This window comes from Notechis scutatus, chromosome Z (genome assembly GCF_049901735.1).
Source record: "Notechis scutatus isolate UNSWTSFEM ecotype Mainland chromosome Z, rNotScu1.2, whole genome shotgun sequence".
Taxonomy (NCBI): Eukaryota; Metazoa; Chordata; class Lepidosauria; order Squamata; family Elapidae; genus Notechis; species Notechis scutatus.
In genome coordinates, this window is record NC_142025.1 from 108,054,454 (window position 1) to 108,066,109 (window position 11,656).

General features: G+C 34.4%; 1 protein-coding gene across 1 annotated transcript; it reads left to right on the top strand.

Moving 5' to 3' along the window:
• Positions 1–904: 904 nt before the first annotated feature.
• On the top strand, positions 905–1,837 carry LOC113428313 (olfactory receptor 14A16-like). The gene has a single exon (XM_026690864.1). The coding sequence runs from the start codon at positions 905–907 to the stop codon at positions 1,835–1,837; it is 933 nt and encodes a 310-aa protein (XP_026546649.1).
• Positions 1,838–11,656: the final 9,819 nt, after the last annotated feature.

An 11,656-nucleotide genomic window follows, 5' to 3' on the forward strand; every position in this document is an offset into this window, starting at 1 on the left:
ACAAGATGTTTGTGTTAACATTGGGTCTCATTTTGATTGTGTGATATTATGCTCTATAATTAGATCTTGAGGGAAACAATGAACTGATTAATCAGTTTTTTAAATATACAGCCAATGTTTTTCCACTGATGATATATTTGTACAGCTATGTCCAACAAAAGTTGGATAGTATTTATCCAATACTGCATTTATACTTCATGGTCTAAAGAATGTGCAGCAGAAGATTCAAAATCTGGGTCAAATTGTTATTTAATTGAATATGTCTGGCTTGACTATTTGTTAGACTCAATTCTATAATGTCAACATTGGAAAGAGAATTTAAAGACATTATAATATAACATATGCTTTCCTACAACTTAAAATGTTATGTGTTGCAGAGAGAAAAGGAGCATTTTTTTTCAGAAATTTGGACTCAAATTAAAAAAATATTATGAATCAAAACAATGAGAATCTCTTTGTGGGGGGAACAGGATGTTATATGAATCTGAAGCAACCAAAACTAAGGCATATTTAAAGAGACTATCAAATGTGCTTTTTTTTTCTTCAAAAGGCAACTGATTGTTTTTTTCTTGAGGAAGAAGGAGAAAATTTTCGCTTGTCATCCAAGAAACTTCATAAATTCTGATGGTAGGAAAATGGGAGGATACGTACTGACATTCGAGACTGGATGAGAGGGATTGAAGGATATGTTCCAATAGGGGATGGAGAGGTGTGAATTAATCAGATGTATCTTATACTTACTTATGCAATTAGAGAGTTTCTGTCTTCAAGCTTCATGGAACACTTTTTAGTGAATGCAAATTTTCTAGCTATCATATGCTTTTGGAGATTAAAACATCATACATGGCATAGGCTCATGCTTTTCCTCTAATGTGCTTTCTTGTAGGTATGTCATAAGTTAAGTATGGAGAATCAAACCACTGTTCCTTACTTTCTGCTCCTGGAATTTTCAAAAAATCGGCAACTGCAGCTTCTACATTTTTTCTTATTCTTCATATTATACCTGGCAACAGCAACAGCAAATCTTCTCATCATCACTGCAGTAGCTTTTGACCATCACCTGCACAACCCCATGTATTTCTTTCTAATGAACTTGGCTATGCAGGACTTGGGTATTACTTCAGTCATTGTCCCCAAATCCATGATAAATTCTCTCATGGACACTAGACAAATCTCTTACTATGGTTGTGTTGCTCAAATCTTTCCCTTTATCACTTTTGAAGGTTTTGAATTGTCTCTCCTGACTGTCATGGCATATGATCGGTATGTTGCCATTTGCCATCCACTGCACTATGAGATGGTGATGAACTGGAAAGTCTGCACCAAAATAGTGATTCTGGTGGGGGTTACAGGTATAATCTATGGAATTTTGCACACCACTGGCACTTTTTCTACCCCTTTCTGTTCTAATGCTATCAACCAGTTTTTTTGTGAACTTCCATACTTGTTAAAGCTATCCTGCTTTGGTTTCAATCTAGCTGAATTTGGATTCTTGATTATTAGTATCATTGCAGGATTTGGTTGCTCTGTTTTTATTATTGTCTCCTATGCCATGATCTTCAAGGCAGTGTTGAAAATCCCTTCTATGAAAGGAAGGCAGAAGGCCTTTTCCACTTGTCTTCCACATCTTATAATCTTTTGTATCCTTTTGGTAACTTCATGCTTGGCCTACCTGAGACCCCCCTCTAAGACACCATCTTACTTAAATTTAGTATTCACTGTCTTATATTCCTTACTTCCACCCCTGTTCAATCCAATCATCTATAGCATGAGAAATAAGAATATCACACTTGTCCTGTCTAAACTGTGGAAACACTCTTTGTCTAAAGAAGTCTGAACTTCCTTTGAGCTTTGTTTTTTATTTTTTATCTTGCACTGAACTTTCTATATCTTTTGCTTTTAATTTTCTTTGGAGGGGAAAGCAATTACAATGTTATGTACTTCTTTCTAATGAATTTGGCTGTGCAAATTTGGGCATTGTTTCAGTCATGGTCCCCAAATCCATGGTAAATTTTCTCATGGCTGTAAATTCTCTCATTACTTTAGCTGTAATGCTCAAATATTTCTCTTTCTCTCCTTCGAAGCTTATCATTTTTTCCCCTCCTCATAGTCATATAATTGGTATGTTGCCATTTGCTGCCCATTCTACTATGAGATGGTGATGAATTGGAAAGCCTGCACTAAAATAATGATTCTGGTTGGGATTACTGGTGTACTCTATGATATCCTGCATACCACTGATACATTTTATAACTTCCTTTTCTAATATTGTCAGCCAGTTGTTTTTTTCCTGTGAAATTCCACAATTGCTAAAGCTACCTTGCTCTGGATTTAATGTAGTTGAAGTTGGAATACTTGTGATTAGTGTCACTGTGGGATTTATTTGGTTTGTTTTGATCATTGTATCTTATGCCATGATCTTCCAGGCAGTGTTGAGAATGCCTTCTATGAAGGGAAGGCAGGAGGTTTTTTCACTTGTCTTCCCATCTTATAATCTTTTGTATGCTTTTGATAACTTCATGCTTGGCCTACCTGAGACATCCCTCTAATACCCTAACATACTTAGATTTAGCATTCACTGTCCTATATTCCTTAGTTCCACTCCTATTCAGTTCAATCATTTATAGCAGAAGAAATAAGAATATTAAACTAGTTCGGTCTAAACTGTGGAGATTTTGACATTTTTGTTCACTCATGTTTTTTTATATGATTCTCCTGCATTGAACTTTTTATGTCTTTTGCGTTCAGTTTTCTCGGGATGGGAAATCAATTACAAAGGGAACCACAGTTAAGACAGAGATAGATACTTATATATCCTCCCAGATCAATGCTACCATGGAGGTCAGAAGGAGAAGATAACTGAGAAGAGCTGGGAAATGGGTAATTGATTATTTTACTGATGAAATATATATTTATACTACAGATAGGCTCAGTTTAAAAAGTCAAGTGGTGTGTAGACTTGCCCTATGCTTCCTTTTGTAAATTTATTATTGTGGCCCACTTTAGTTTCGATATAACTGTTTTTAAATTTTCTATAGAACTTAAAGTTCTACTTTTATTTGTGAAGAATTCATTCCATTTAAGCACTTGTTATTTGGGCTCTCTGGTCCTGAAATCATTGCTATCTCTCAAGTTCTACAATACTAAGTGGGATCTGAATGCACTTTTATTAAAACCAGAAAAAATGTAGACAATTGATATGATCTTTTTTGGAATAATTAGCTGGAGTGCATTGTTCCTTTGAATTGGTGAAAGACTGTCTTAAAGATTGTGGTACTAATTTCTTTTAATCATAAAGCAAACTTATTTTACAGAAAACAAGTTAGTTAAGGCCTTCCCAGGAGTGGCATATAGTTGGTCTAAGCAGTGATTAGTGTCCTGTTGTGGGAGGGGATGATACTGTTGCCTTTGAAGAAGACAATGTTATAGCCTTTTCTTAGGAGGTAATCCCTGGATCCAACTTTGTTAGGCAAATTTGCGTGGTCACCAACTTCCCTGTTGTAGAAAAGGGTGATGAATGTATAGATGATACTACTTTCAGACGGTCTTGGAGGAAATAGATTATCTTTTTAGTCATGGTTAAGGCTAGGTGATAGCACTGGGAAAGATTAACGTAAGATACCTTGTTACTGTAGCTACACTTAAATCCCCAACACCCTCAAATATCTGCATATTTCAAATTCCCATGTACAACTACACAAGAAAATTACTTTGTATCCACATGCAATTGTTTTCTCGAATTTTAGGCTTGTTAGCATTTTTAAAAGTGGCAATAGTATTTTTAGCACGGCAGTCTGAAGCTCTTCTCTATCTATAAGAAAACATGGTTTTTTTCTTTTAGCCAATTTAATTTTGGGGGTATACGACATGATGTATTGTGATGTATCGTGACGTTTTTTGCCTTTGAAGAGCCAGGATGGATGTGACCTACATGTGACACTTCCAGCCTACAGGCCACCAGTTTCACAGGTCTGGTATACAACAACTTGCCTTTTCAGTAACTACACAATAGAAAGTATATTCTGAAAGTTCTTTTGCATTTTCAGCCTTCAAGAAAGATACAAACTAACTGGAAAAGTGTAATATAAAAAAGAGTAGTTTGTCACTTGTGGAATGTTAGCTAGAGTCAATATTTTCTATTGTTCAAATTTCACAAGTAATACATATATTTCGTTGTTTGATCAGTTGCTTATTGATGTAGCACATGTGTTGAATGTGTCATTTATTTCTTTTTCCCCAAAAAAAAGTTTTTTAATTTTTACACATCTCTAAACGTGGGCAACATGGTTCCAGATTATAAAACTTGTACATAATCATACTTTCATTTCCACCAATCTTATATCATATTATCTCATATCATTATCCATTTCACTCATCTTTAAATAAGTTTCCATTTCATATTTCAATTCATTAATTCAATATCAATATCATTTCATCCAAATATAGATTCCCAGTTCTTTATCCCCTATTACTGGCATTTCCATTTTAAGCTTACCATCTATTTTATTTAACATTACACATCATTATTATCCTTAATTGTTTCCTAAGCCAATTATATAATAAACAATCTAAAAAGAGTAAAACTAAAAACCAATATATTTAGAATCCACATGGTAATTTTAAGATACCCCCCCCCGAAATCGCTAACATGACTTCTTAACATCTCATTTCATCTTCATTTTTCTTTTAATCATTAATAATCATATTGTATTCCTTTTCTACTTTGCCAAAATTTGTATGTTTTAATATATTTCACTTTTCTTATAATCATTAATAATCATATTTTTCCTTCCTTACCACACCCAAAATTTATATATTTTTAATACATTTCCATTCCCCTGTTTTAATCCTCCAATGTAAGGGTTCATAACAGCATAATTCATATACAGTTATATATATATAGTTATATAATCCTAGAATAATTTCCAGCAAATTTTAAACTAAATACCAGTATACATTCCCATGTGGTATTCCCCTTATACAATCCCTAACTCTTATCTCTAAATCTTGTAACTTTATCATTCCTTTTAATTTTGGCTAGGTTTCCCTTTTCTAAGTTCCCCAGTCTTTCTTCTTTTTTCCTTCTAGTTTTATTTTTATTTCCCTCTGCCTGTCAGCCATGTTCGCCCTTTTCAGTTCTCTTTTTGGGGGTTTCTTCTTACATATTCCCTTCTTCTTCTTCTTAGTCTTGAGTGTCTTATCTCTTTTATTTATTGTCTCTAATGTCAATGTCTCTGTTTTAAGTCCTTTTATGTCCTTTGACAATGGTCCTTGTTCTTCATGCTCATCAAGGTTGTTATTTTCCTCTTTTAATTCGTCCTCTCAGAGCTTTCTTTGTTCTTCCATGAGCTGTGACGCCATTACTTTACTCAGCATTAACTCCACCAGTCTCATTCTTTCTTTAAATATCTCTCTCACATTTTGGAGTTCCAACTTAAATTCTTTGCTTATTTCTTCCATTTCTTTGGTCTATTAAGTTATTCTTTATTTTGTTAAAAGTCAAGTTTTTCTATTATAGTCCTTGTCAAACGTCTCCGTTTATCTCACTTTCTCTTTCTTCTGTTTTCTTGTCACAATCAACCTCTAACAGTCCCAAAGTATTGCATTGTTTTATGTTTAACTGTAATCCCCGCTTCTTCTTTTTTTTTATAAAGCTTCCAGGGATCTTGTTATATTAATAATCTTTTATTCCATTTCTTCTCTCTTTCAAATATTTATACAACCAGTAATTTTCCATAGAAACATAAAAGAAGGAAATCTTTAACCCTTAGGTGATGCTCTATATCACTTTCTTCTTAGAATTCTTTTATTTTTAATTCACTTTTCCGTAGTAGTAATATTAAATTTTATCAATTCCAAATATGTCCAGCATTTTATCCAGTGCCTGATTCATGTCCAATTCTGTATGTTATTCCAAATTTAGTCTCTAATCACATATAATTCTTTTATTTCCAGTTTTCTCTTTACCTTATATTTTCCTCTTATTTCTCATTTGCTGCTACCACTCTTTCAAATGAGGACTCTTTCTTTCCACTTTTCAGGGTTATCAAAAAGAATGTTCAAAATCTTTTATCCAGTTACATGCCACTCACCACTTTCACTCTCCAGCACAAACTTGTGTCCTGGCAGCTTCCCATCTTCAGGGAAGTCATTAAAGACTGCCATTTCTCCCTGTCTTCTAGGGGAGTTTGCCAAGCCAGGGAGAGGAGATGCGGTTCCCCTCGACCCAACTGGTGGTCTCCCCCTCTTCCCCCCACCCCTATGATGTGGATCAGATGGATCTGCTCCTTTGAAGAACCCTCCAACAGGGTAAGCACGGATCAAAGCCATGCAAAATCGCGGTTTCTGATCCGTCGTCAACAAGAACACCACTGTGTCATTTATTTCTGTGCCCCCCTTAATAAATATTTTCTGCTTTGCCTGAAATACTTGGCAATTTATATTTTAAGGAAGCAAACAATTTTTTTGCAAAAGTAAAGATGTTCTATCTCCAAATTTCAGCTCTATTCGTGCTTGGGTTGCCTGAGTTTTGAGGCAACACTACTGCTTCCTATATGCTGTAGAAAAATATTTATAATCTACTCCTTCAATAACAGTAGATGTTGTGATTTTTGCAGTGATGTCGATTGTATCTGTTTGCTACTAAAAGGTTTACTGTATCTTCCTAGTAATTAAGAGGTTGTGGAAGCAACAAAGTGGAGAGCAGCCACTCAGAAAAATTGTGTTTAAGGATTAATAGAAGTTATGGCCCAGCATCAAAGAGAGCAGAACTGAGTCTTTATTAGTTTATCTAGCAAGAGAATAAATATTCCAATTAGCAACAATTGGCTGCAGCAAAGTTCAAATAGTGACAATTGTCTGCAACCTATATAAGGGATTTGGTTATCTTTATTATCTTTTCTGGAAAGAATGTCTAGGTCAGGTGTGATCCCTGTATATGAATTTTATTCTTGAACTTTAGATTCTTTGACTGGCTGATAATCTTGAACCGACCCTTGAAGCTTGGACCAACTTAAACAAATCTTTTGTATGCTCCTCTTTGAAAACACACTTTGTAGGCAAGCCTTTTCTTTGTTTGACTTTTTTTGATATATTGCTAACTCTGCTACTTAAAACCAAAACTGATATTCTTTCAAGAAACCATGTTTCTATGTATGGATAAAACCTGAAGCAGGCAATAGATGAGAAATTATCCATGTCCTTATTTTTTGTTATCACATTTTCTGGCACAAAGATTGTTGTGGATTACATGGGATACAAAATCAATAAAACACTCTGTTGTGAATCAATAAAAGTGAATAACCTAGATGCAAATTAGGGGTTGAAAACCTGCACACTTGATTGGTCCTTATACAACAACTTGGGATTGGGCCAGAACCAGTCCCTGATTGGTCACTTTTGGGACTGTCCTTATTGGTCAGTAGTTGGAACCTGTTGCGCATTTTCATTGGTTAATGGGCAAGGCAGCTAACCCTATAAAGGGTTACTGCTGCCCATAACTTTGTACTAACTCTTCTGTTCCATTCTGATTCCTGTTATTATTAAAGAGTTGAAGTCACTGGTCAGATGTCTGGTCTCCTTATTCTCCAAACTTAACACACTCATTCTCAATATAAAATGCCAAGACAATAAAAACAAATACCCACATAACATTAAGATCCAAACAATTGAAAAAGTTAAACATGGTATGAATAATATCAACATCGTTGTCAAAATAACCATTCTTCTCAAACTTCTAAAATGCAAACAAGCAGGCCATTCTTCCAATCTTGATTCCACCTGGTTTATAAAAATCACAGTGCATAACATAATTGCTCATTTTCTGCCCATATTTCTCATTTTATGAAAGCAGATATTTTATGTACTAATTCACTAGATGGTTGCATAAGTTCTTCTGCTCCCTGATTATATTTCTTAATCTGGCTGGATCATTGAATAAGTTTATTATTATTAAGCAGACAAGCCTGAAATACTGATTGCAAAAAAAAAAATCAGGTTTTTTTTCTGTGCAATGATAATCTCAGTACTAGAAGTAGCATGTCACATATGTCACTGTGATAAAGGACTGAAATATAGCAGAAATCATACACAGTTAGTAATATAAACAGAACCATAGTCTTTTGATAGATCTTTCTTTTAATCAGAACAATAGGCATATGGTTCTTCATGACTGATCTGGTCTTTTTGCTTTTATTTGACTAACCAATATACATTTTCCCTTAAATATTAATCAATCATATTGATGAGTTCCTGATTATAGTTTGTATTTCCATAAAATCTTCAGGACATCTATAATAAACTATCATCAAAATAATTTATCACATTTCAAGGTCTCATCAGAATTGGTGATTGTAATAGGCCCAATTTTTTTAAAAAATATTTATTTTGGCTAATGCAACAAAACAAAATTTATAACAAACCAAATAAACAAAAATGTACATTCAATGAAACATGCCTAGTCATTCTAATCTGATTGCTACTTAGTTTGTTGAATTTCAAAATAAATGTGAATTTCAAAATGAATGGTTGTAAGTTGAGTACTACCTGTGTTGATTTACAAATTCACATAATGAATACTAGGCCAGGAAGATCAGAGGATTGGTTAATTTGCATTGTTAAAAATTTAGTGAAAGTGGCACTTCTCTTCAATTATATTTCATTATCTTACTACAAGAGATAGCATAATGTCATATCAAACACAGCACTTATCTCCTTTATAATGCCTTGGTGGGAAATCTTCATTATTTTTCTGATGCTATTCAATCATGATCTGCACAACTTCTTTTTAAAAGTTTCTCTACAGATATTTTTCAACTTCGAAATAAAATTACAGTGGAATTGAATGAATGAACTTACTACATGCACCCAATTACTTTGAATTTCTTTGAAAAGGTTGATACTTTACCAATAGTATTTGTAAATATAATAAACAAATCATAGATAATAAATGAATATATAGAGCTTATATAAACATTAAAACATAAACACATAATCAAATTTTCATAAGTTTAGTAAAAGAATAAACCAAAATTTAGGCATGTACTATTAAGTTTTAAACAGCAAGAGTGAGGTTTATGATCTTATTCTGCAAAGCCTTTCTTTTTCAGTTAGGTAGCAACAATCTGAGGTTACCATGGCTGCATATTATCTTCAGGCAACTGACATAGGACAAAGTGGCATTAGATGTTTCTCATAGTCAGGTAGATAGCATCAGCATGACATCACAAAGGATAGTTTGTGGTCTCTATGTAGAGCAGGGGTGTCAAACTCGTGTTGTCATGGCATTGTCAAGTGATGTATTGGGACTTATTTCCCCTTCACTAAACTGAGAGAGGGCAAGTCCAGCACATGACACAATTGGCACATGGGCCACAAGTTTGACACTCCTGATGTAGAGGTTTAATTACAAGTCCAGCTGAGCTAGCAGTTCAGGAATCCAGTTAAGTGAATCAAGGCTTAGAGTGAAAGCAACCTTTTATAGTGCTTTAGTTCAAGATCTAAGAGAAGTTAAGTAGGATTTTAGATTATGCTACTTGTTTAGAGATCTCATTTCTAAGATTTTATATTTAATTTATGTATTTTAGAAAGCAATTTTTAAAAAGTGATTGTGATTTTTTTTGTCAAATATATCTATGTTCTTGTACTATAATGATTATTTGTATTTATTTCAGTTGATCCAATTCATACTCTATAAAGAAACAGCTTATTTGGTTCTAGAGAAATTTCATTGAATAAAAGTCCTTTGAGATGAAGATAAGTGGAAACAGAAGTTATTTTTTCCATGATAATATCTTTTCCATAATTGTCTTCAAAACTATATTTTAAAACTGTTCAGCATTTGAAAATTTGAGTTGCCTAACAAAATCAAAGTGAAATAAATTATACAATAGAAACTATTCAAAGAAATTAGATTTTATTTAAGAGCAAACTAAATAATTGGAATTGGAATCAATTTTAATTATTCTCAGACATGGACCTCCAAACCGGCGGAGACCAACACAGAGACTGAACTGCGCAGGTCAACAAGGACTCACAAAAGCCCCGCCTACTTGCGCGACTACATCACATAACGTTGGAGCAAACCAAGAGGGGAGGGGTGTAGTGTATTCATGTACATACTTCTAATACTGCGTTCCTATTGGTTCGTTCACAGAGCTTAACGATTGGTTAATAATGACAGTCTCGGATTGGCCGCCTAAGCAGCGGGAAGTTTAAATAAATGCCATTGGTTGCGAGCCGTGAGCAGCCACTATAAAAAGGGCTGCCACGGCTCGACTTTAGTTGAAGTTACTGATTGCTAATAAAGAGCTGAATTCAACTCCGGTCTTCGAGTCTGCTTTGTCCTGGCGATAGAACAGACCATTACATAATTGGGACAATAAACTTCAATTTATTTTAATGGATCCAATCAGAATAAGATTAATCTAATAGATAATTTACTCACCAACACTTAGCATATTATGTCTTCTTTGAAAAAAAAAAAAACCTGCAGGTTTCTGTTAATCTAACTGAATTTGTTTCTTCCAAAACTTGAATTATACTATTTTACATACATTTGGACAATGGCTAAATTATGAATGACTGCCTTTAGTAAAAATTATCCCTCTTGCTGCAATGCAGAATATTCTTACATTCTACCTTTATTTTACTTATTGACTTCATAGAGAAAGACCACAGATATGGAGAGAAGCAGCATTGGTACTTTCTCTGTCACTGAACAGATCATCTCCAGCATTAGAAACATGAAGGTCTAAAGGCATGGCTGCTCCTCTTCTGCCAACAACATTGACTATACAACCACAGAGAAAGAAGAATCACCATAATACAATTTCCCTAAATGTGCAGCTGATATTGAAATTAATTAAGAGATCAGGAAGTATAAAAACAGATAACAACCCTGATCCCAACTCTCTGAATAGATCTTCAACAAGTGTGACCAATGTTCAGTATCCTAGACTGAAGCCAGAGTGAAATAGATACTGATAAATCACTTTCTACAAAAATATCTGCAATGATTGTCCATCTCCTGTTCCAGAGCAAACATTACTAACACATGGGAAATAATTGGTGAAGTAAGGGCTTGTAGGGAGAAACGTCCATCAAGATTCAGTTCCAAATAGGGAGAACTGAAAACATGGAGGCTGCTTGGAATGATGGTTTAATGGTGAACAGAACCACATGGATTTGAAGTCCTGGGTATCTGACCATATGGATTGGAGAGAGAGAGAGATTTATACCCTCTCTTAGGCCTTGCCCTAGAGCTTCCTGTTCCTGTGAAAGAAATGTATCCTATTGGTTGCTGTAGGGGTCATGTGCAAATCCTAGGCATTTGTTTGAGATAAGTCTGGTTTGAACTGTGCTGGGTGATGTAATATCCCCAAGTATCATATGGTGAGTTCTGCTGCTAGATGGGTAGAGGACTAATCCTATTATGTCCTGAGGATGAAAGTATTTTGTCTTGTTGATAAGATGGCCCAGTCTTTTGTCTTGGAGATAAGCTGGCACCAAAATATCTGCTAGGGGCAGGAGCATGGTTAAAAACATGGTTCTCCTTTTCTCATCCAGGGAAATATAATATTCTGCCTTTTTAATATTTCCTAAACTATTTAATTCTTCTAAGAGGGGTGGGTGCTAACTTTCTTCAATCCCCCCTCTT